At 40.8% G+C, this 25526-nt stretch overlaps 1 protein-coding gene across 1 annotated transcript in view; it reads right to left on the bottom strand.

Moving 5' to 3' along the window:
• spata20 (spermatogenesis associated 20) overlaps positions 1 to 25526 on the bottom strand; it is a 43473-nt gene that overhangs the window by 8351 nt on the left and 9596 nt on the right. Inside the window, exons 13-17 of the mRNA XM_058621605.1 lie at positions 22417 to 22430; positions 18510 to 18518; positions 17745 to 17930; positions 11348 to 11547; positions 9193 to 9273 (exon numbers count right to left, since the gene is read on the bottom strand). Coding sequence (XP_058477588.1) covers positions 9193 to 9273; positions 11348 to 11547; positions 17745 to 17930; positions 18510 to 18518; positions 22417 to 22430 — 490 coding nt within the window. The remainder of the gene's footprint in view (positions 1 to 9192; positions 9274 to 11347; positions 11548 to 17744; positions 17931 to 18509; positions 18519 to 22416; positions 22431 to 25526) is intronic.

The raw sequence follows: 25526 nt of genomic DNA, 5'->3' as shown, positions 1-25526 counted from the left end.
TGAGCTACCATGACTGAATGCTAATTCCACACTTTTAAGTACTTTTGATAATTAAGAACAGTAAATGTCATATACTTTAAGACTTTTACTTCAGTAATATTGTAAAAAAAATGACTTCAACATCTACCAAAATAATTTTCTGGTAAGATACTAGTACTATTTACTCAAGTATCCCTTTTAGGTACTTTATACAAGACTGTATACAGGTGATGAGCTCTGTCCACAAACTGTTCTGAGAATCAGCCAGGGACAGGTGAACGAGAGCACGGCCAACCGTGGCTGTGACTGATTACAACAACACAGAAAAAACTGATTTCAACCGTGTCAACTCCAGTGTGCACTACCTACAGTAGAGAGCATGTTCCCAGCTTTACCTCGCAGTTACACGGCCCTTTCTGACAGGAAAGTGAAGTCTTTATTGCTTTTTACATCAACAAAAACAGCAACTTGCAACCAGCACATCTTGTTATTGGTCTATTGCTGCACCATCAAATCAGATGTACGAGTAAAACACACTTAACAATACAGCCAAACTAACCGGTCCAGCCAGGGTCTCACTCATGACTGCCTGAATGTGTGAGACTAAAGACTGCTGGACTCCATGAGAGGTGTTTCATTAGCTCTTAGTGAGACAGCAGGTTAGACAATTTCAGCTTTAAAAGGGAAAAAAAGGAAAAAAAAAAAGGAAGAAAAAAAACCTGGGAACCTCAGGCAGGTGTAAAGACACCAAGTCTCATGTCATGTGTGAAAGTATCTGCGACCGGAGCATAAGGGCCATTACATCACACTGGGGGAGGAAGTCATCCCTGCACAAGCCGTCTAAGGTCAAAATTGTATCAAGGACAAAAAATTACTGCTGTACTGTTATATTTAATCAGTCTTGTACCTAAAAGGGATACAGGGATAAGAAGTTGGAAGTCACTTTTTATAATATTACTAGAGTAAAAGTCTGTAAGTATATGACATGTACTGTACTTAAGTATCAAAAGTAATTATCTGTTATAAAATGTACTTCAGTTTTAGAAGTAAAAGTATGAAAAAAGTGAAAAGTTAGGATTGAGCCATGGTAGCTCAGTGGTAGGGTGCATTTCATCTGGAAGATTGTGGGTTCAATTCCTGGCTCTGCTAGTCTATGTGTCCTTGAGCAAGACACTTAACCCCATGTTGCAGCATACGAATGGTGTTCAGATACGTGGATTTTGTACAGCACAGTAATGAAGTGTTTGTACTTTGTTACATTATAACACTGTATTTAAGTTGTCAAATAGGAAGCCTGAATAACAGTTAATACTGAGTATATCAATCAGTAAAAAAGTAATGAATGTATCAATATGTACATATACATATATATATATTATATATATATATATATATACATATATATATATTATATATATATATATACATATATATATTATATATATATATATATATACATATATATATTATATATGTATATATATATATATATATATACATACACACACACTGTATATATTAACATTTATTATCCAAAATGTAATATTGTTCAGTCAATAAAATGTGGCTAATACAAACTATAAAACATTTTATTGTGAAAATACAGGGGCGGCAACTAACTATAATTATTATATTTACAATCTGTCATTGAAATATGTTAATTTATCAGTGAATCAATGAGTTGTTTGGTCCATAAAATGCCAATCTGCAGCACAGTATCAGGCTTGACATGTAATAAAATATGAAAAAATGTATATAAAAAGTTTAAGTATTCAAAAGCATTAATGCAAAGTATAGCAGTCAGCCATAAACAAGAACAAACTAACAAAATAAAAGTCAAGATTACCACTTAAAATTAAACTTACCAGCCTAAAAGAAAACCACGCTCAAACATAACGGGCGTGTTTTTTTAAATCAGAGGAAAACACTCACAGTCTGTAAAGAGAAGAGAGCAACAGAGTGAGACAAACACGTGGGCATTTCCAACTTCCAGTGTGTGTTTGTTTGTGTGCATACATACAGTACATGTGCACACACACACACACAGGCCTCTTATCTGCTCAGCGTGGGTTTTATTTACCAGGCTGAGATGTGCATAACCGTGCGAGCGTCGAGCACAGACAAGACACAGCCAAAGGCGGGGGGATTATAACTCCACCACCACCATTAAAGCTGTCCACTCTCTACAGGCTGCTGCTGCTGCTGCTGAGTGTGCAAACACCTCCCCCATACATCTATGGATGCACTGGCACGTGGAGGACTTAGTGTATAGACCGACAGAAAGATGGAGGGAGGGAGGAGAAAAAAAAAACACACAATACTTCAGATTAACAAATCTAGGAAGAATTGAGTGAGAGGAACATGAGTCAGGACAGGGATGAGTGGTGCTTTAAATTTAACGTACAGCACCGTGCAGCTTTGTTGTTGGTCTTGCTGATGCAACATTATGATTTTGATGTCACAAATTGTGCGATCTTTGGCATTTCGAATGGAATTATGTGATTAAAAGTTGGTATTTCACACGATCAGGCACACGCATACAATTTTATGTGAGTTCTTTTTAACTAAAGTAATACTCTGTACTGTATTTAGTTGCTTTTGTATTTCCTTTATTCTTGATTGCAGTGGGTAATGTGGAAAAAATTGCAAAGAAAATGTCCTATATGTTTATTAAAATATGTAAATTCTTTGGAGTAAGTATAAAAAAAAAAAAAAAAAAATGCAAATATGCTCAGGCACGTGTTAAATAAACCTGGCCAGTAGCACAGCAGCCATTTTGACATGTTATATAGCAGGAAACGCACAGGTGTTTCTGATCATACCAACAATGCCTCTGTTCCATGAATGATGCAGCCTGAAAATGTGGGAATGCTATGTGGAACTCGGCCATCGTCAAATTGATTATCTGATTATCTTTCCTGCTGTGACCTGACAAAATGGCTGTTATATGCAAATAGTAAACAGAAGGACAAACACAGGTCTGACCGATGACATAAATTAAGGTTCAACACCTGGTTGAGAAGAGCCATCTGTCGTTTAAGTGCAAATACTTGAAAATTAAAAAACTCTCTTATTTTAAAGCGGCATATATGCATTTCCTGTACTTTACTAATACAACGATAATATAACGAGAAATAATCATATGTGGCCATTACATTACTTTTGAAGTAACTAATCTAATGGTCGCCTCAGACTTTTGCACAATACGTCACATACGTCTATAAAGCACTCTCCTGCAAAAAGGAAGCACCTGGGACCTTTCCCACGGCTGTCAATCAACCTGGGTCCTGCTCTCTCTCCCGACTGTCAGGTCATTACCAGAACAGGAGACTAGATTCTTGATTGCAAACGTGGAGCTCCCCACACACACACACACACTGACAAGTGAGGAAGGTCAGAAGTCATGGAGTAAGAGCCGCCCAGCTCTAATCCTCTTCAGAAATGTGTTGTTGCCAGTGCTCGTTAGCCTCTGACTGAGCGCCCTACCTCCTTCCTTCGCTCTCTGCGACTGCCCTCCTCTGTCATGCTGCTAACTTTTCCCCGTGTCTCCCAGGACTTGTTAGGGATTCCCAGGCGAGTTCCTCAACAGATGCTCTTACAAAAAACTTCTAAAAGTGGTGGTCCTTCCTTTACCGTCCTCCTATGTCTGTCCTCTGTTCCACTTCTGGTCTCATCCCTACTGTCTCAGCAAAGAATGGATAAAAAAAAGGGCCAAGAAAAGTGGGGAATAAACAGGAAAACTTACAGTTATCTCGCTACAGGAATTTCTTAAATCCTGGAAAGACCCTTAAGTCCTTCTGCGTCTTTCACTCACACCAGCATCTTGTCATCATGTCCAACACTTTTGCATTTCCCTTTCACACATTCTGTGTCACAGAGACTTACTTTGATCATTTTTGGGGGATAAATGCAACCGAGTTGCTGATGAAAAGGCATTCACACTGAAAACAATAGGATTTAACCCAAAAATTACACTTGCTGCAGCACAGATGCGCCATGGAATGGATGCGACACACTCTGATCCGCACAGCTCCGCCAATATAAACTGCTCGTGGCACTTCTTGCACCAAAATATTGTAGTAAACACAACAAACGGAGCAGTATTTCTAGCAGTAAGAATATAGTGATGTTTTTTTAAAGACTGAAAGGATGTGGATGTTCATTTAAAGTGAAAAAAAGGTCAAATATACACTATAAGTAAAAAAAAAAAAAACAGCTTCATATTTTTGATTTGACCTCATTAACAGCAGCAAGTTTTCAGCCCAAAACTTTTACCTTTAGTCTTTTTTTACATTTACCTTCCCAACCGAAATAATGGCACTGTTGAGGATGTTCATATTGGGCATGAAAGAACACAAAGTAAAAGGTGCAAATCAATGACAAAAACAAACACAAATAATCGCAAAAATTCTCCTTCTTTCCAGAAAACTAGAGGCCGAGGGGCTACTTCTCTGCACCGTCTGTGTCACTTGATTGGCTTTCAAGACGATGCTCAAGTGGATGAGCTGAATCACGCAAATCTTGCATCATTCACTCTGCACGGTTTGAGTGACAGAATATTTGCATCTACTCCGTTTGTGGTGTCACTCTGGCAAATAATGTGTAAATGCACTCAAAAATGTCTTGCATGCCGCGACTGTAACTAGCTGCAGATTTTGCACTGCCACTCCAGTAAAACAGCAGTCAATTATGAGTCAACAGTAGGCAGTGACAGGAAGAATTTGAAGAGGAGGTCTTTCTATAGAAATGTGCCTAAAAATTGTTTTGTTCAGCAGCATTTCCCAAAATATCCGGCGGGTAAAGTGACACATTGTGCTTGCAATGTTTCCTGCTAGGGATCTTCCCACATCCGTGACCGTTTCCCTTTCCCTAATACCTTTCATACATCATTTCCACATGAGTGAGAGTAAAAAAAAGAGAGCCAAAACACACACACACACAAGGAAGAGGAACAAGCACAGGGAACGTGAAGAGGAGCCTCCACTATCAACAAACCTCCACCCAGCTCTAATTAAGCTATATTTCTGTTTAATAGAAAAATTAACCACAATTTATTGAAGCAATTACAATCAAGTGTGAAGGCTTAGTGCGACTCTGAACGGCAACATGTGCAGCAGAAGCTCTGAGAGAGACACACACACACAGAGAGTCAAGCGGTGGATTTTAACAGTAACTAAATGAAGATCTCTGAACGTGTGTGTGTGTGTGTGTGTGTGTGTGTGTTTGGATTAGCACAACCTCATTCAGCACAATTAGAGCCCGCCAGCCTTGATCCAGGAAAACAGGCAGGGAGTAATTGCATTTAAATTAGACATGTTCCCTCTGCTCACACCTGCCTAACGCTGTGCCAACACACGCTCTCTTGCTCAAGCTCATTTTCAGGCACTAAGTTTGAAAAATGACAGAAAACTTTGGCCCTGATGTTGTCTCAAGTGGGAAGAGATCGTTTCAGACGAAAGCCTAAAATCGGGAGACTTCTCTGGAGTATTCAAGCACCTGCGATGAGGACTCGCGCTCTATGAATTTTCCAAATATTCTGTATTTTCACATGGACTCAATCTGATTTTTCCAGAATTTTGACGAGGCAGCTGGCAGGAAAATCCACAAAATGTCTAACAGCAGCTTTTCTCTTGATTCTCTCCCATTTCATCCCACAATGTGATCTCCCTCGACTCTATCACACATTATATTCTTTATCTGATTCATATTCCCCACTAGTATAAATGGATTTATTCCAATTAATCGTCGCGTTATCCTCCTGCTCTCCGTTATCTGATTGCTACCAGGAATTAACAGCAAAGTGCCTTGGGGCGACTAAATGAATCTCTTATTGTGTAAAACTTTCCACACTTCCACCCTCAAAATGCTCAATTTGTTCAAAAGAAAAGAAAGTCTGGACATTTTCCATCAAATTGTCTGGTGAGATGTCCACACTCTCCAAGTCAAATCGAGTGAGCTCATATGAAAATACAGCAGGAAAATCTCAAAAATAGCTGGAAAATCGGGGGGAAAAAACACAGAGAGGGCTACTTTTCCTCAACTGGCATGCAACCCCTTTGCGCCTGAATGTTCCAGACATTTTGTGAACGCAACTGACCCAGCTTTCTTCATAACGTGAACGGCAAACCGCAGACACAGACCACACACAAGTTTCAGACATTTTCCGAAGTTCATGTCTGAACGTCAACCAAAAAAAAGTTTTCAATATTTTTAAGATTTTTTCCCAAAAACAAACTTACGAGGTAGAAGTTTGACCGATCAATCGGTTTGGCCAATGAGCTACGAGATGGATTCAAGGAACCTTGCAAAATTCATCACTTAGTCAAACATGCATGTAATCCACCTGCTGCTGCCCCCTTGTGGTAATAATAGATGCACTCCTGACAAGGTAGTCATAAGGACACTGGAAAAAAATATAGTTTACCTTTTTTAAAATCAGTACTATTATTTATAAAACACTGTTCAGTATGTATGTGGAACCTTTCTAAGAACACCGTCACATTGGCTGATATTTTTTCCATCACTCATCGGCTTTTTCATACTTACTGTTCATCGTATAACTGTCTGCTTTAGCTCTTTGAAAAAGGCTACACTGAGAACAACAAGGTGACATTCAAGCCGTTCCTGGATGCTTTACTATTATTTACGTGTAGGCTTGGCAATAGACCTGATGAGACGATATTTTCTTTTCTTTTTTTTCTTTGCTAAAGTGTCTTTGAGCAAACATCGTGTGGCATCTACTCATGTGGGAAAGTCATATCACGAAGACTGAGTTTGTGTGTTTAGTGTTGTGCTGGATCAGCACTGCTACTGCTGCCACTAATGACCAGCTGTTTTGCGGACACACACAGACACAGCTACACACAGCTACATGCACGTGTCTGCTTCTTATGTTCCATCTCACTCTGCAGCTCAATGAAGGCTAATTAGAGGAAAATCACGATCCGTCTTTTCACTCTCGGAGACCTGTCACAAATGCACTGTATACGTAAACAACAGCAATCTCCAGTCTGACAGAATAAAACAGCTCTTTATGTATTTATTTTTTTTATGTAAAAAGTTAACTTTAATAGTATACAGTCATTAGATCCATCTATAAATGTAAGGAACCAGTGTATGCAGTGCCAACTTTGGCAGTGGTTGAATAAGAAAGGCAAGAGATACTGGTAGAAATCTCTGAAAGTCTCACAACAATTCCCTTGACAGGGTCCAAACTTGGTAGGTGACTTACTCGGGGCACCAGAGTGTGCAATGGCCAACTTTTGCAGTGTTTGAATAAGAAATGCAAGAGAACTGGTACAGGTACAGCACTGGTTAAATAATAAAGCAACCATATTCTCCGGGGACGCCGACTTTCCTGCTACTTAAGAGTGTACATCTCTTTTTCATTCACCGCCTTATTGGCCCCAGTCGTAAAGACCTCTCTTTCCCTCTCATCACCATCATCTATCTCTCTCTTATCCATCACTTTATGAGGCTTTTCAAACTTCGTCCCTCCTGTGTCCTCACCTCTACCATTACTGCGCTCATTACCCAGACACAGGCCACCACCCTTAGTCGGGCTGATCTCTCATTACTTTGAATGTATGCATAAATTAGCTATTTGGGTTCCGCTAATTAGACTGAAGGGGACCCTTTTTTTAAGCATGTCAACCCTGAAATACACAGCGATGCTATAAAACACAAGACCCCCCCAAGCACTTATTACTCACACCAGCACAACAGTCAAATCCCATCTGGCTACTTTGAGAGGAAAACAGTCCAGTAAGTAACCATATAGATTAGTCAATGTGCTTAATAACAGATCCATCCCTATGATCGCTCAATCTGCTCTTCACTGGTATCCGTCTCCATGCAAGGGATGGATTCTGCACAAGCACTGATGTTACCGCAGCCAGCGCTTGACACTGCAAAACTCATCTATATTTCAATAAGGTGCTGTTGAGAACTCGGCAGTGAGCAGTCTCACACAATTCAGAATAACCAAGGTCTACTTTAAATCATATTCCCCGTCTCTGGGCTCTATAGGGGCAGAAAAGTCCAGAAAAGACAACAACAACAAAAAAAATGGAAGAATTTTCAGTGAGAAACTCAGAGGAGAAAAGGATTCTTTCAATAAACCATAAAAGGAGATGATAGAAAATGTTGAGGTACTGTATATACTATAACTAGTTATATACTACTTGTATTAGTAGTGAGAAACCATTATGGTTATATCAGTTATCAGTGAGGGCAGATAACAGGCAACTCAGGTGTAATAATCAGATTATTAGGAGGAAAACGGAACATCTTTCAATTGTTTTCAATAGCTTCCATGTCATGAGATACATATTTATATTGGATTTAGGTGCTTACATTCTTATATTTCACCTGTACATTATTGATTTAGGTTATTTTATATCCAACTGTGATTTATTGCCCAATGTGTATGCCTCTGCTGACCAACTGTTGTTGTTGAATCGAACAGGAATTAAACCGTAAACACACTCTTTGTTCATTCTTGAGTCTAAATTTTTTTTTGTGCTCACTTTGAAAGAATTCCCAAACGACATTTTTGAGCTATTGCGTTCACAAGAATGGAAAATTTCAAACGTAGGGAGTGAAAACATGACGCCACTGCTGTTTTTGGTAATGCAGAGAATTGACCTACATGTTAGGGCTAACGCCTCCGATGAGCGTGGCCATAGATACATGCTGACCATGTTTACAGAGTTTTAAGTCTGACTCGGACTGACAGCTGTCCAATTCATAACCACCAGTCTGTGTCAGGGCTGGAAGGAACACACACACACACACACACACACACACACGAAGAAACTCTGCAACTGCAGAGCCAGTAGACACTTGAAATGATAGGAAAGGGCTTTAAGGTAAACTGAGGAGAGGAGAGGAGAGGAGAGGAGAGGAGAGCCCAGACTGACCTTAAACAGAACCACACTCCAACTAGCCAACACTCCAGGCACTGTTCTCGGCCTGTCCCACTCAACATCTGTGTGTCTGTGTGCATGTTTCAAACTGTTACTGTGGAATTGATGCCACTATAAAAGCTCCTGATGTTGGAGCACATCAGTCTGTGTGCGCTGTTTGTTGCGAAAGGGGGGGACCGAGGATTGCTTTGGGGACCAATGACACATTTGTCCTGATGACAAACTTGTCAAAATGATGAATCCCTCGTCCAAACAAACACACACACACAGGATCTCAAATACTTACCTTATGTGGTAGGAAGAGGGAGTTGACTGCGGCGAGAAGGCTTGCGGTGTCCGAGGCATCCCTCCGACCACAGATCACGATCTAAAACAAACACAAGAGAAAACGAGACGGAGGGGGAGATCATTAACGAGATGAAAAGAGTATGAATCCAAGAGGGGAGAGGTGACGGTAACAGGAGGGCAGTGGGGGGAGGAAGGGATAGAGTTCAGTGCCGTGTTTGTCGCATTAACAAGGGAGGCAGGTGTTTTCTGCGGGATGACATCGCCTTCCCTCGCCCCCGAGCTTGTTACCCTCGCCCCATCGCCCCAACTCATCCCCCGCAGGTCATACATGAGAGACAGACGGCTAACCAACCCCCGCCTCCTCTCGTCTGGCTCTGCTCCTCCACTGGCTCTCAAGTTCAAAGTTTCCTTAGGGTGACTCAGAGACTTCAGGGTAACTGCTGTGCTTCGCTTGGCTTTGGTGGTTTTCGGGCTTAGTGAGTGTTAATATTTCAATGCGGATGATGTAACTGAGGCCGAGGAGCTCAAGCAGCACTTAAAATGCATGTTGGCTCTCAAAAAAACAGGGGGTCCCGAGTGTGCTCCAATGTCCTACATCACTTCAAATAAAAATGTATTAACATATTGGCCTGTTCATATCCTTTAAACTTGCAGTTTTTACCCAAGCTGCAGAAAAAAAAGAGTAAATAATGACTAATACAAAATGAATAAAGAGGTTATTTAGCCTTTAAATGATAAATTGTCCTAAAGGATCTTCATTGTTGATGATAATCTAAAGTTCAACAGTTTGTTGTCAGGAGTAAACTTCGACAGAACTGGACCAAAATCAAAACAATTAAATCTTGAGGAAAAAATAAATGAACCTCCGTCTCTTAGACTCTAAGACTCTTCAGCACTTACGTGCATAATGGGACTGAGTCAGCACAGCGAACGTGTGGGGATGTTCATTGTTTCAGCTTCTGTGCATTGTTTTGGTTCATGTCTTGTTGGTAGCTGTATTGTTCTCGCACCATTTTTGTCAGGAAAGCAGAAACACTTGTTTCCAGTGGGCGGACGTGGAAATTAGTTCCGGCCAGCGGCCAGGTAAACACGCCCACTCCCTCACTTTGGGGATTAGCTTTAAATGCAAGGGTTTAACAATAATGGTGGCTCTTTTTTTATTTATTTTTTACAGACAAACAAACTGTGGTTTTGTTTTATCTTTGGGTATTTGTTACGTACACACTGTTGGAGTTGATTGCACCCAACCAAAAAAAACCTGAATACACTGGACTGACTAGGTTTTTTGGAGCATATTCCAAGAGGACATTGCCAGAATTAATCGGACTTGAGTTGTGAAAGAATGGTTCAGGGAGCATGAGACATTTTCACACATGAATTGGCCTGACCTCAGACCAATTCCAGACCTCAACCCCTTTGAAAATCTTTGGGATGTGCAAGAGAACACTGAACACAGCGGTCCATATCATCATCATCATCTTAAACCTTAGATCTTGGTGAATGAAATGTATCCGTGTATCTGTGGGTGGAAATAAATAATGTGACATTGCATTAAGTTATCCAAGCAATGCACCGGTGAAAGAATGTCCTATTCAATTTGTTGTTGGACCCCCTTTAGCTTTGATGGAGGGATTTTTAGATTATTGCACATACACTCAATTCAAGTCCCTGTGACTGGGACATCTTTGGTTGCGCTTCAGATTATTTTAATGGCCGACCCAGCCAATCCAACACGTCAGCATTACAAACTGAAAAAAAACTGTTTGTGTGAACTTGATTATAGAATAGGGGAGGGAAACGGTGTAAGAGTGATGCGATACGGTACGCGATACATGGTCCATGATACCGATAACATCACGATGCAACGATTCTGTGATGATCAGTATATCGACAGGCCATCAAAAGCGATACAAGTTTAGGTTTAGAGTGCAGGATTTCTCTATTTCATCACAACATAGAGAACAAAGTGTATAAATCTATGTATTGAACGTGGATGGAGCGTCTGTTAACGCAGCTCTCTCTGCTATTATCCCGCTGTAAACTCCCTCTTCTTTTGCCAGGTAACTTCCACCCAAGTTTCCCCTCATTCAATTATTAATCAATATTTGACCCACCTCAATTATAGAACACCAATAACTTCATGTGAGCATCACCTGTTTGAGCGTGTAGTGCTGCGCCATGAGAGACCGGACCATTTCGGGCAGAGCTATTGGAATTTTCGTGAGACGTTCGGAGAAAGCCGTCAGCAGTCGTTGGGACTTCTGAAGCCACTCCTCTCTTCCGGTGTAGTGGGACAGACGCAGGAGATTGGACGCCGACACAGAGTTAGCGCTGGGCTCTGCTCCGTCTTGATCTAAAAGACACACAAACAAAAGAGGATAATGGGTCATTCCGGTACCGATCTTTTAGGATTGTTTGCAAAATGAGGCCAAAACAGCTCTGAGATGGTGAGAGACAGAGGATATGAGACCAGTGCTGATGCTCTGCCTGTGGGGCAAACATGTCAGCAGCAAATCCTCTAAGCCCTGTCAGCCCTGTCAACTGAGAGGAGGGTCTGCCGGGGTCAGACCTTCTGCTGGGAAAAATCCAACTCATCCTGTCTCTAGCTCGCAGTTCTTTAGCCCACAGTTGGTCTTAAGAACTGCTGATGAGCTATTTGTCAAAGTTAGTCAGATATTTTCCACATTTTCACTGCATCCAAAATAAGTAATAGTTATAAATGTGTGTGTTGTGTAAGCATGTGTGTGTCTATATTTCATTGTGTTTGTTCAACAGCCCGGGAACAACAGATGGAAATTAGCTAGTGGTTCAATCTGGTACAAAGTACATATGAGGTTATGGAGATTTATGTATTGTGTTCACTTTCCCTGATACAAATCAATTTCATAAACTAAACGAAAGTAAACTCAGAGGCTAATGCGTCTAAGAGCAGTCATCATGCTTCACTTCTATGTATATTACCCTTATTAAGTTGTCAAGATGACTACTAAGCACTGATTTAAAGTGGAAACAGCTTTGATGCTGGTTCTTGGAAAGTAGCTGTGTGTTTTATTCTGTGAATCAATTGTTGGTAAACGTATTGTGAAATTCTGGACCAATGCCGATGTTTAAAGTGACATATTTGTCTTATACTTGATTCTAATTATGAGATACAAAGAAATCAATGTAAAAAAGTTCACACTATCTTTGAAGAGTCACGAGATTGTTCTTGCTTTACTTAAAATGTTCCTTTTTGCCTTTTATTCAACTTCTTATTAAAGAGGAATATTTTAGGATGTGAATCTCATCCAGAAACATTAAACAAGCTGGATATCAGCCAATACCAATGTACACTTGCACCGGTTTTCACCAGCTATTTGCTATTGCTGTTGCAGGGAACAAGCCAACTGAACAAAACAAGCCAAAAAAACAGCAACAAAGCTATATATTGCTGCAGAGGTGGGAGACAGTTTCTGTGTGTTCAATTATTAAAGTGAAACAACACCCAATGACAGCACTTCGGTTATCTGCACATTAAAATATTCTTCCCGCCGTTGAAAACACACAGACCTAACAGATTGTACGGAATATTCATGGTCTCTCTCTCTCGCACGAGCCTTTTACAGTTTCATTTTGAATGAGGAACACGCTGTGCAAAGACCGTAAATCGCCGGGCTCCGCTTCATATCAGTAAGATGGTGCACACAGCAGTGGCCAAACATTTCGGTGAGCATATTTGTCTGCACGACAAAGGACAGTGGTGATATAAACAATGATAATACAGTGATGTACAGGACGGCTGCAAAACTGATATCATGTGCCTTCTTAAGAGATTCAATCATGGATGGAAGGGTTGACACTGTAAGCATAAATGGCATTTTAATATTCTTCAAGATTCTTCGTCAAATATTGGAATATTCTAAAGTCAAGCACATGAGAACTAGTGGTAGTAATGCAGGGTTCACAGCGTGTTGAGCTGAGAGGAGCAGCTAACGAGATGCATTCAGAGACTCCGGTAAATGTCATCACTTCTGCAAACACACACTAGATAAATGCTTGCTGCTGCTGCCACCTTGTGTTAATAGATGCATCAGAAATGATTGTTTTAACCAATGCAGTCACTGATAAAAAAAGAAAAATCTGTTAATATTATGCCCAACCCTAAAATCCAGAAACAAATGTGAAGCCGAGAGTCAAAAACACAAGACTTTCTGTTGCAATTCTGTTGTTGAAATGAACAGAAAAGATATGGCTCTTTTTCATTACACAGTTCTAGCACTACTCAGCTCGACTCAACTCATCTTTTGCTTTTCCATTAGCGATAGTACCCGGTGCTTTTTTTAGTACCTGCTCTGGTGAGGTTCCAAGTGAGCTGAGCCGATACTGAAATGTGACGTCGACAGACTGCCGGACAGAGAGTGTCGTCAGAGTCATGAGTGCAACGTCCGTCACAACAATCAAGGCGAATAATGCCGAACTCTAGATCGGTTAAAAAGACTTAAAAATCTCAGAAACACGCAAGGAAAAAGCAACCGTGAGCCGAATCACAACCCGTTCAGGCGTATTTCAGTTCAGTGACAGTGTCGGCAGTTTCGTGCAGCCGTGATATGACAACCCCGGCTATGAAGTCATGGAAAACGCCGTTCCTGATACCAAACCTAGTAGAGTCGAGTTCAGTAGCGCTTGAACTGTACAACAGAAAAGCACCTTGTGCTCTCTCACGCAACACCTCCTCCCCCAGTACGTGACCAACACAGAATCAAACCTGGAGGTGTGGTGTGATGAGACTAACAGATGACCTCATGACTTCCCCATGTTAAGTGATCACTCCTCATCTCTTATCAGGCTCTTACAGTGTCCAGTAAGAGCCTGGAGGTGATCTTCTCATGACCTGTGACCTCGCTTCATGTCTGCTGCTTAATATTTCTCTGATGCCTCTACCAGAGTGCATCCGTGTGTGTGTGAAAGTTTTATCTTTGTGAGGATTACTTTTCATATTTTCAGTATAGTTTTTATGACGCAAGTGCACTTTAAGGAAAGAACTAACATTTTTTATTTTATTTTATTTTTATGGTTGAGCTTTAAGACTTGGTTTTAGAATCACAATTAGGTTTAGGGACAAGGGGCGGAAGGTTTATTCACTTAAATTAAAATATTCAGTTCAGAACAATCGGATACTGCTTCTCTGCAAAAAAGTAAATCTTCCACATTAAAATGAAACTCATAAAAAATCTTGAAGAGTCTGTTCGAGCCCAAGTTGTCAAACCATCACCTAGAAACTTGGCACTTACTATCGTACACGACAAAAACTTTTTTATACAGGGACCCACTTTTTGGATTTTGTGTTTTAAGACTGAGAGAGAGAGAGAGGCAAAAACTCAAAAGGAATTAAGGGAGAACAAAAACATGCAAACACAGTGTAAGGCTCTTTACGGCGCTTATGAAAATACTTCAAACGACAAGCATGAATGCACGTGAACACCAATGCCTGACTGAACCAGAGAAATGATTGCATTTTATCCCAGCTCACTAAAAGCCCCACAGCAATGACCCACACATACACGGCGAGTGAATTTGTCCCCTTTTTCAATCCACATACAGTACTTGTTGGTTCCACAGAAGACCTTGTGCTACAAAAAGACTCACTTAACAGCGCAAAGGACAGACACGTCGCACTGAAACGAACACTTTTGCTTTTATCTGTTAACTGAAATGGCCTCGATCCGATCTGCCAAATGGGAAAATGTCTGATTTTAACACACGTTGTATATCACTGCAACCTCACACATCAAATACAAATACATAACAGGAACATGGCAGAGCTCTAAGATGGGAGAGTGACACTGTGGTGGGGTAATTCGTCTTACGGTGACAGGTCCACACTGTTTGGGACGGGCAACCGCACTGGCGTCACTAATGGGCTTTCGGGCCAGCTACGGTACAGTCAATCCTCTCAGATGAGAAACCACTCACACGTCAGCTCCGATAAACACACGCGGATGCAGGTGTGGCGGCGAGGCAGGCTTTCACACACACACACACACACACACACATACATAATCTCTGATCTGTCAGTGGTTCCTCACAAGAATAACTATTAGCTCTTTCACTGTATCTCTCATCTGTGGCATCTTTTTTTTTCCTGTCTGAACTATCTGCCCCGAGCCATCAGTCACAGCCACCTGACTCTGTACGTGTGTGTATTATTTCTTTTTTTAGGTGAGAAGATTTTGTGAGCAGTGGCACCTGAAACAAACTTCTCCAAAATGCTCAGCAAAACACAACTAGAATGAAACTGGAGAAATTAAATCATGGAAATCTATCCATCTAATAGTAGAGAATGGGCACAGAAATCCACAGCGGGGGAAACAAGCCATTTTAAGTAGACGGTCGGAGTAGCGGGAGAGTCCAAACAATACCTCGATGCTGCCTGGAAACTTAGGGCTTGACAGATCAAAGGTAAAATGTCTGTATGTCTACAAGGTGTCCGCTTCTCTGAAGTGCCAGCAGCTTTCAGCTGAAGAGAGGCTGAAGTGAACATCAAGGTCAGGTCCATTTCTATTTGCAGCGACAAAAAAAACAGGTGACATCACACTCACTACTTGTGTTACTGTCGTATCATAGAGAACCTTGTAACAGTTTTTAAACGTTAATAATTTGCAGAATGATCATGAGATAATAAAGACCTACTTTAAACTACTATTTCTGCTTATGATGCCCATTCCCTATATTCTTTTTTTTACCTTGCTGCTAGCAGGACTTCCGAGTTCTACCTCGGTTGCAATTTGATGTTTTCTTTACATTATGATTACGAGCAACAGACGCCGCTATCTTTGAAAAACAGAAAGACAGAGACACATTGCTTGGAAAAACGAGCCTTCCGTACTTGTCAGAAATAATTGCTGCAGGGAAAAGCTACGGCGCTGTCATTACCATACAGAGACTTGTTGTGATATAACAACGCTACTAGATCATGCAGTCGCGGGATTGTGTAGCGCACTGTCAAGTCTGCGGGACGGCGCACCTTATATCCTGAGCTGAAAGACGGTTTGGGGCCAACTCGACAACACAAAGCGGCGGCGGATGAAGGATGGAGTCGAGTTCTAAATGAGAGGAGATGAGGCAGAAGTGGGAGGAATTCACATTATTCCCGCGGTGCCGCTGTGTGCGAGCCGCTTCAATCTGTCAAGGCGAAGACTGAAAAGAGACGCGTTTGACAGGTAGAGTGATCAAAAAAAAAAAAGCACAAGTTTAAGAATCTCTGAGTGCTTTCATGATGAAGTTCAAGTGTAAAAAAAAAAAAAAAGTGAACAGGGGCTGCTTGGTAGTGGAGGTAGATAAGGGAGGTCAATATCCCTCTGTTGTCCTCCATCTATTCATCCTTGCTTGTCTTCTCGCCTATAGCTGAATTGCAGCAACGGAGAGAAACTGGCAGCAACGTTACGGCGCTAGCTTCCATCTTGTTAAGCTCCAGATCAATCACTGGGAGTAAAGGAAATGGCCAGGCCAGGCCAGACACAGATGGATGAACAAATGAACAGATGAGTGATTACACCCATTAACGGACATTTCTGTTCTTCAAATAAATTACGAGCGCTCACTCGCGCTCCTTTTGTTTCTCCAAATCAATGAGGGTCAAATTATAGAAATGTGCAGTGCAGGTATTAAGAGGACAGATCTGCTGCGGACACCTCAAACCCTGTTTTTACTCAACTGCCTGAGGAATCCATCCATCCATCCGTCCGTCCGTCCGTCCATCTGTCACTGAGCTTATCAAAACCACAAGGGAATGTTGCTGCAGTAGTTAATCTTTCATCTGTCCATCAATCTTCCCGCCCTGCAGCAGCAGCATTTGTATCTCGCTCATCTTCTTCACAGTTTCTGCTCCAGGCGTAGTATATACAGTATCTCAGCAACAGGATGGATTTCTATAGAGCTTTAGACCTCAGGATGAAACTTACTGACTCAAGTCACGCCTTTGCTTTACCTTTACTGCCGCCTACAGACGAGAAACGATGCTTTTAGAACTTAAAAAAAATACATGTACAAGTATGAATTTATCATAAAATCACAGCAATTACGACGATTAATTTCCATGACGATAAGTTTCATGAACGATTATGACACAATTTATGTACCACACGGTTGGTGTAGTGGTTAGCACTCTTGCCTTTGCAGCAAGAAGACCCAGGTTCGTGACCCAGTGACAAGGGCCTCTCTGCATGGAGTTTGCATGTTCTCCGTGTGTGTGCTTGAGTGTTCTCTGGGTTCTCTGGTTTTTTGTGGCCCTCTGATGGACTGGCAAACTGTCCAGGGTGTGACCCCGCCTATCGCCCTATATCAGCTCCCCCCTGCGGCCCTCATGTGGAGGGATAAAGTGGTAGAAGACGGATGGACAATTTATGTAAAGGAATCAAACGAGAACCTTTGTCGTAAAAAGGCACGGAAGTAACATGAATGTCTCTCAAATGAGGCAGAAACTAATTACCTAGGCAATTCATCTCTATCCAAGTGTCACGGGAAGATTAATATTTCGACAGCTCATATCTCAGATGGCTGATGCCGCCTCACCCTCTTTGAGTTGCAGCAGCACAGTGCCGTCGCTGGGGTCGCTGCAGAAGTAGCCTCCGCCCTGATGGTCCCAGAACAGCGTGTCCTGCCGGAGCTGCAGCTCCTCGGCCCACTGCAGCCACTCCGACTGCAGCGTGGCCTCGTACAGGTCCAACAAGCCCGAGATGATGAAAGCGTAGTGGGACAGTAAAGGGCCACATTATTATAGACATACTGTAGCATTCACTGGCTCCCAAAACACTTTTTTTTTCTTGTGTGAAATTACTCATCAGCCCATGTGCATATATAGTCTTTGAAGTTTCAAGCACTGCAGGACAGTCATTAGTCAAAGCAGACTGCAGTACCATGATAGTCCCACCTGCTTCTACCATCAGTGTCTCACCCCTGTATCTTCACATCTTAAATTATTTTTATTTATTTATTTAAAACATCACATTTACATGTCACCCGGCTTCATTTATCTTTGATGTCTTCTCTACACCTGGAGTTTGTCGTCTGTACCAGCAGTTTTTCAGACAAAAAATATCCCGAAAAACTGGGTCTGGACATTTAGTCTTGATTTGTCCTTCAGAATATGACAAATGCGTTCTGGACATCAGGGGAATGATGGAGGGGGAAGGGCAGCACCTGGGTCCCCCCATGCAGGAGGCACTCAATATGAATTATAATCAAACTTTTCATGCTGCGTTCTCACATGAGCTCATTATTTGGAGCTGTGTGACATCATCATCCACTCCAGGAGACAACTAAAAAGACGGTAATCATGGAAACCTGCTAGCGGATGTGATGGGAGGTTCTCGCCACATGTACGACTCAGCACTCAAAGAATACAAGGACATACAAAAGAGAGTAAACTCCTGCAGGAAAAACTGCTGGAACTGTGGCCATGTACGCACACGGGGGAAATGCAAAGCTGCAAGGCGTCACAGAACAAAAACATGCTCTCCAATTCCTACAGTGTCACCGCTATCTGGATGAGTGGTGGTGGGGAGGGAGGGACGGTGACAGAAAGCCAGATAATGCTGTGTCGGGAGAGGCAGGCGGCTGGTGGTCAAGGAGGCAGAGAAGAGGAGGAAGCTCTGGAGATGTGGATGGGGGAGGTCGTCATATCTCGCCCAGAGAATGAGAATTAAGGGGGCGGCACAAGCCAGGACAGAGCAGGACACTGACGTGAATCCAAATAGATGAGATTTAGAAAACAATTTTGATGTGGGATGGTGGGTCCTCGATGGAAATCACTGGCCACACTGAAGTGAAAGTACTTGGGGCAGGCACGTTGATCAAATAAAACCAAAATTTCCTGATTGTGATCATTTTGATAATAGGAGTGTGAGTATGAATCATCTTCTTCTCCCGTTTCAACTCATAATGAGCCAATTAGAGCCCCTTTAAATGACCGTGGAGTAGAAAACTCCCTTGACAAACATGGCTTGAGAAAGTCTTTTGTCCCCAAGGTTTAACAATGGGCCAATGACACCCTCGAGAATAAACGAGGCCCAAATGTCTACTCAAATTCTATTTGTATTCAACAAGAATATAAATTAAAAGAACATACGGTGTGTTAAACTTTACCACCTCTCACAGAATCAATGGGAGCCACGTGTGGCTGTCTCTCACACTGTGGATGAAGCCGTTCTAAACAGTGCCTAGGGGACACCAACATCATCACAACTCATCCTGCAGGTTCAATATAAATGTCCGTACTAAACTTTTATTGCCGTCCACCACAGAGTTGTCCTCCCCGTATCACTGTATCGGCTCTGCAAAACCACTGTACTCACCAAAGTAATACCTAAAAAACCTGGCAGACCATTTATTGCTTTTTTCAGCAGATCCCAGCTATTAAAGCTGCTGTCAGCGATGGCCTTTTTTTTCCCCGACTAACTTCCTGTCCTTTGCTGCCGTTAGCATTCCCCCGAAACCTACTCCCTACATCACCTTGTGAATGTTCTGTGTCAGACTTTGTTCACAGACAAAAAGCCGAACCAAAAACTGCCTTTTTGTGAAGATCTGTCTCCTGATGGGATAAAGTATTGTAGGTCAGTGATAGAAGTTGGAATATGGAGATATTTAGGGCTGCTACGAATCATCTATTATTAATCCAATGCTGTTTGTTTGTGCACAAAACAAGACATTTGAGAACGTCATCATTTCCCAGTTTGGTACACACAGATCAACATTTTTCAACATTTTCTGACAATTTATGGACCAAAACAAGTTAGTTGCAGCTCTAGAGATGTTCAAAGTAAAATATTCCTTAAAAGGAAAAGTGTGTAACGTTTTGAATATACTGCAATAATGGTTGTACATGTGTGCAATCACTTCAAGTAAGCCTCTTATATGTTCCTTTTTCCGCCATCTTATGCCACCAAGTTTCTACAGTAGCCCGTTCTGTTTTGAATTTTGAAGCAAACTTACTACGCAAATTAAACATTAAAAATAAACTACACAATTTCTGATTGTAGGCCACCGTAGTTCTCTGGTGCATGTGGAAAAGAGAGGCGAGAGTGGAGGAGTCTTCCATTTGGTACAATTTTGCAGTCTCACCATTAGATATCATTATCAAGTCTTACATACTGGACCTTTAAGTGTTTAGGTGCTGCGGCCCGCAGCTTTGTATTATTTTACTTTACAGCGTTGCGCTCCCATATACTTGTCATTACGGTAGCCCTCTCACACGTTTGTGACGTCAGCTTCTCAGTACGGTAATTCCTAAACGGTTTAATACCTGCCAGATATTGAAAGTTGACGTTATCTTGGAAAAATGGGGCAGAATCACTCATTCATTGAACATTTTTCTGAGAATTCTATAGCCATAAAATCTAAATAAATACAGGCAGGCAAGAGGGATAATGGCTGAAGCCATAATGAATGTATTAAATTACAAACTATGTGCCCCATCTAACCTACCCACTATATCGGGATCTGTAAATAGCAAAACTGGAAACAAATCCCTCTGAAGCAGCTTCTTCAGCACACTAAACACACTCTCTGAGCTAATACCGTACCCCTTCTTTCACAGGTTGACATTATCTGGCATTATCTGAGGTGACTCCAGTCTCAGAGATGACAACCAGAGAAGAGACCTCAAGAGGGCTTCACTCACTCACTCACTCACTCACTCACTCACTCACACGTACACACAAACACAGAAACGTAAAAGCCTTCCAAGAATTCTCCACAGCCCTTTTCATTTGCACCTTTAACAGTGCGTGTTAAATGACTCATTTCCCTTAAGAGACAAGATAAAGCACGTTGTCCGTCTCCCCATATCACAGCACTTGTAGACGGTTCTACAATAATAGCTCTGTAATGTTTCCTGTACACCAGCTACTTCACTTACCCTCCCCATAATACAGTAAAAAGCCTTTGCGAGGGAGAGACCAACTGGTATGATACAGGGATTAACACATCGAGTGCAATCATTTTTACAACTGCACTGACCTTTTACATTAGAGAATTGTTTAATATGCCAGTCCGTGTAATAAATGTACTGTTAAAGCACTGGTGCCATAGCTACAGTGTGTTTCTCATGTAATGGAGAAAAGGTATTTTCACACGCAACAGCCCAAACTAAGACCTAAGGCAAGGTTAGAGGGGGGAAAACAATGTCGTAAGGCATGTATACATCATGTTGTCATCACCTACAGGAGCTGTGTTTGCCTTCAGTTGGTTTGTAATAAGGTGGTTGTCTGATATTGACATGAATTTCATGGAAAATTAAATTTTTCTTCATCTTTTTCAGACCAAATTGCAATTTAGTGTTTCACCTTGCTTGCTTTTATTCCACTTCTTCTTTTATCGTTTATTGTTTTTTTCAACTGCCTGCATTGGTCTGAAACCCATAAATGGGTAATTTTTTTGGGTCGCAAAATAAACTTTATATTTTTCCACCCTTTTTAGTTTAACTCACTAACACGTGCTTAAAATTTAATTTTGAAGATGTCAGGTTTACCTATTCAAAATAATACTTAACCCAGTCGGTAAACACTGGTCAATATTTTAGTCCAGTTGTCTGGACGCTACCTACAAAGTCTATATTCTATATTTTGTTTATAAACTCTAAGGCAGGGGCCTCAAACTCAAATGTCCTGGGGGCCAGTGAACTTCTAGTCTGGTCAATAGAGGGCTGGTCATGTAAAAAATGGACTGTTCATGATAATATTTCACACCCTTTCAAAATAAAAGTCTTTGTTTTGATATGAAACATGTAGTTCACAAAAATAGACAGAATACACACATATATATATATATATATATATGTGTGTATATATGTATATATATATATATATATATATATATACATATATACACATATACACATATATATATATATATATATATATATATATATATATATATATATATATATATATATATATATATATATATATACATATATATATATATAAAACCTAATGTAATATTATAAAAACCTGCCAGTTCTCATTATAGATAGTGGAGGGCCGCATGAAATGAGTTGGAGACCTCTGCTCTAAGGTTTGTTTTCAGCAATTCTACTGAACCAAACCATTTGAGATTGGACTTGAAATAAACAAAGTTATCCAGAACTCTTTATTTCCAGTTCCTTATCCTTGGCAAAGGTAAAAAAAATAAATTAACTTTTTTTAAAACTTTGTTCGATACATACTTTATGACCACCGTTCAAAACAAATCGGCCTGGTGCTGAGAACCGCAGGCACAGTAGGAAAGTAGGAAATTGTTGAGGAACGCACTAAAGCTTTATTTTGGTCTCCTTTTTTTTTAGGGATTTGCTGACAGTTCAACAAATAAATGGCAGATTTTACTCCTTTGAAAGTTGTTTCCACTGTGCTGTTGCTTGATGTACAGTTATTTACACATGTCACATTTTTTGGGGTCTGGATCTGGTTGTTATGATTTGGACGTGGTTTGTTAGTTCCAGTAATGGTAAATCCTACGGTTATACCAAATAAGACATCATGTGTAAACAACGCTGTGCTTCCAGTTTGGTGGCAAGAGTTTGGGAGAAGCCTTTTTCCTGTTTTCCCCGACACACAAAAGCCTGTTCAGCATCAACATCTGTCACCAGTTCAACCTGCCACATACTGTTAGGGTGTTTAAATGCTGTATGTGTGAATATGTATGGTGAAAATTCAACCTGTACAAAGGCAAATAAAGGTCGGATGTAGTCATAATGACATCTACGAGCTGCCACAACTGGAAAAACACAAACAACAACCTGCTGTAAACACTCACGCTCAAAGAATTTGGTGAAAGTGGAATTCATTGCGCAAGTTTTCTCTGTAAAAACAGACAACCAAACATGAGTCAACAGTAGAGATTCCTCCATCTGATAAAACATTACAGTTTAACCCTTAGTGCAGACACAGATCCGGTAAATTCTTGGTAAATTTCGCCTTTTTGTGGCTGATTTCTGAGAGACCTTTGTAGAATAAAAATCTGCCTGGAATTCTATGTTTTTTATGGTTTTTAAACACTGCTATAATACATTTCTTCAAGTTTACATATATTTTTACAATTTCAAGGCCTTGAAAACAGTTTTTGAGTATGTGATAGTGAGCTAAATCAACCTACTTTTGCTCAGGTGTGTTTGTATACTGTAGTTTTTAACATAATAATGGGGGGAAAGCAGCCTAAGTGCTCTGTGTTCTAAGGGTTAATGAGAACCAATAACACAATAAAAGTATTGGCATTTCAAATAAAAATAACTCATGAATGCAAAATACAGGAAACATCAAAAATTTAATTTTGGGTGAAAAAAACAAAGTTTGAATGTCATCATCGTACGCCGCGCCAGGTGAGAGCCACAGAAAAATCTACGGCATCATCTCCTCAACATTTTCCACAGCCAATTAGCCCAGTTAGACCATCCCTACCGCTGAATTACTCCATGGCCCATATGTGCTTGGCATGGCAGGAGTGATTTACCCCATGTATGGAAACTAAACCAGGCTTGGGCAAAAGGGCCTTGGTAAGCATCCTGGCTGCTGACAGCGTCCTGATGTGGACAACTATGAATGAGACAGAAGCTGTGGAACGAGGCCAGAGCGTTTAGGCACAAGTGTGTGTGTTTGTCGAGGCGACGTGTGGTTAAAAGTGTACGCATTTCATCATGTGTTATGTGGGACTCTGGGACGGCACACGTTTCTGCTGATTCAGGGCCATTTGAACACTAATTCATTCATAGTAACTGGGACACCGGGACGGCCAACAGAACCAAGACACCTGGACCGGCAAGTACTTCTTTCTCAGTCTAATCCCGTGATTGTGAGACGAGAGTACAACCCAAACCTGTTTATTCTGGGATATTTTTGGAGGAATTGTTTTCCTTTTGGCTCAGGTTAAGAAATGTAAACAATATTTGTGTAGGACAGCTCCAGCCCCGCTGGGGGGGAGATGATTTCTTGGCCAGTTTGAGTTCAACAAAGACTTAAACAAATTAAGTATGCACGTCTAAATTATTTAGTCTCCACCGTTGATCAGTGGGCTGTTACGCAAGGGGTTCGAAATCAAACAAACCCAGCGAGGAACTCAAAACGTCTTGTTCTCGCTTACTGAGCATTTGACAAGGCTAAAAGATTTTTTTTTTTTTAAATCACATCATGTCACTGAATCGGCCTTTAAAATCCACTGAAATTATGGGCGACCCTGTTTCAAATATATGCTCCAAGGCAGGAGAGAAATAAGATTACTGATGTGCGAATTAATGCAAATGTAGTTTCGCAGTAACCATGTTACAAGTCAGCATGTCAGCCGACTTCCTGCCGTAACCTTGTTTATCGCATTAGCATTATTTCCTGTCGGCATACAAACGTCTCACATCTCAGACGTTTAAACACAGCACAACATTTCTCAGAGAAATTAAGAATGAGGGTTTTTTTTGTTGTTACTGTCCTATTTAAGATGAATGAACCCTTTTTTTTTGGAAAATGTTCCATTTTCTTCCAATTACATGACTATTGTGCTTTAGGAAGGAACCCTTTGCCATAAAATGGAGCCGGAAGATAATCTGTAACTTTTACACACGGTAAGCGTTGGGACCTTTAAGGAGCAAAAGGACAATGAATTTCTCTCACCGTGCGGAAGAGACAATGTAAACTAACAATTATCTTCATAAATTGTTGTTTATTTTATTATTTCTCCATTAAATCGAGTATTTGTTAGGTCCATAAAACGACAGAACGTGATCAGTGTTCCCTACACCTCAAAATTATTCAGTTTTAATGGATTTCTTTGTTATAAAGCACAAAATAATCACATTTATGAGTCTGAATCTGAATCTGAATTTACATGAATCAGAGAGCATGTTTTCAATTATATTATTGTAATTATTTAGGGCTTAAACACACCTACACACATTTTTGTGTTTTGGGCTTTTAATTTCTAGAATATTTTATCCTTTTTTCATGCATATCGTTGCAAAATTTATGCCGGGTTGTGCATATTTGAGTGTTCTCAATTTTTTTTCCAACATATTTTTTTAATTGTTAGTCTGTTGTAAACAATGTTAACTAAAATACTTACACCAACACACACACACACACCTACGCACAACAATGTACTCATTGAAACCCATTCAAATCACTCTTTTTGATGCATTGTGACAAAAACTTGGCAATTTAAGGGTTAAAAGGGGTTCATAGCTTAATTTTTTATGAGCACATTTTGGTGCTCTAGGTGTGTTAACACAAGTATTTTATGAAATACGACATTGCAAAAAAAATGTATATAAACCTCTCATCTTTCACATTATGCCAGGCTGCAGCAATCAAGCCAAAT

This window comes from Solea solea, chromosome 21 (assembly GCF_958295425.1).
Source record: "Solea solea chromosome 21, fSolSol10.1, whole genome shotgun sequence".
Taxonomy (NCBI): Eukaryota; Metazoa; Chordata; class Actinopteri; order Pleuronectiformes; family Soleidae; genus Solea; species Solea solea.
This window is presented reverse-complemented; position numbering and strand designations above follow the sequence as displayed.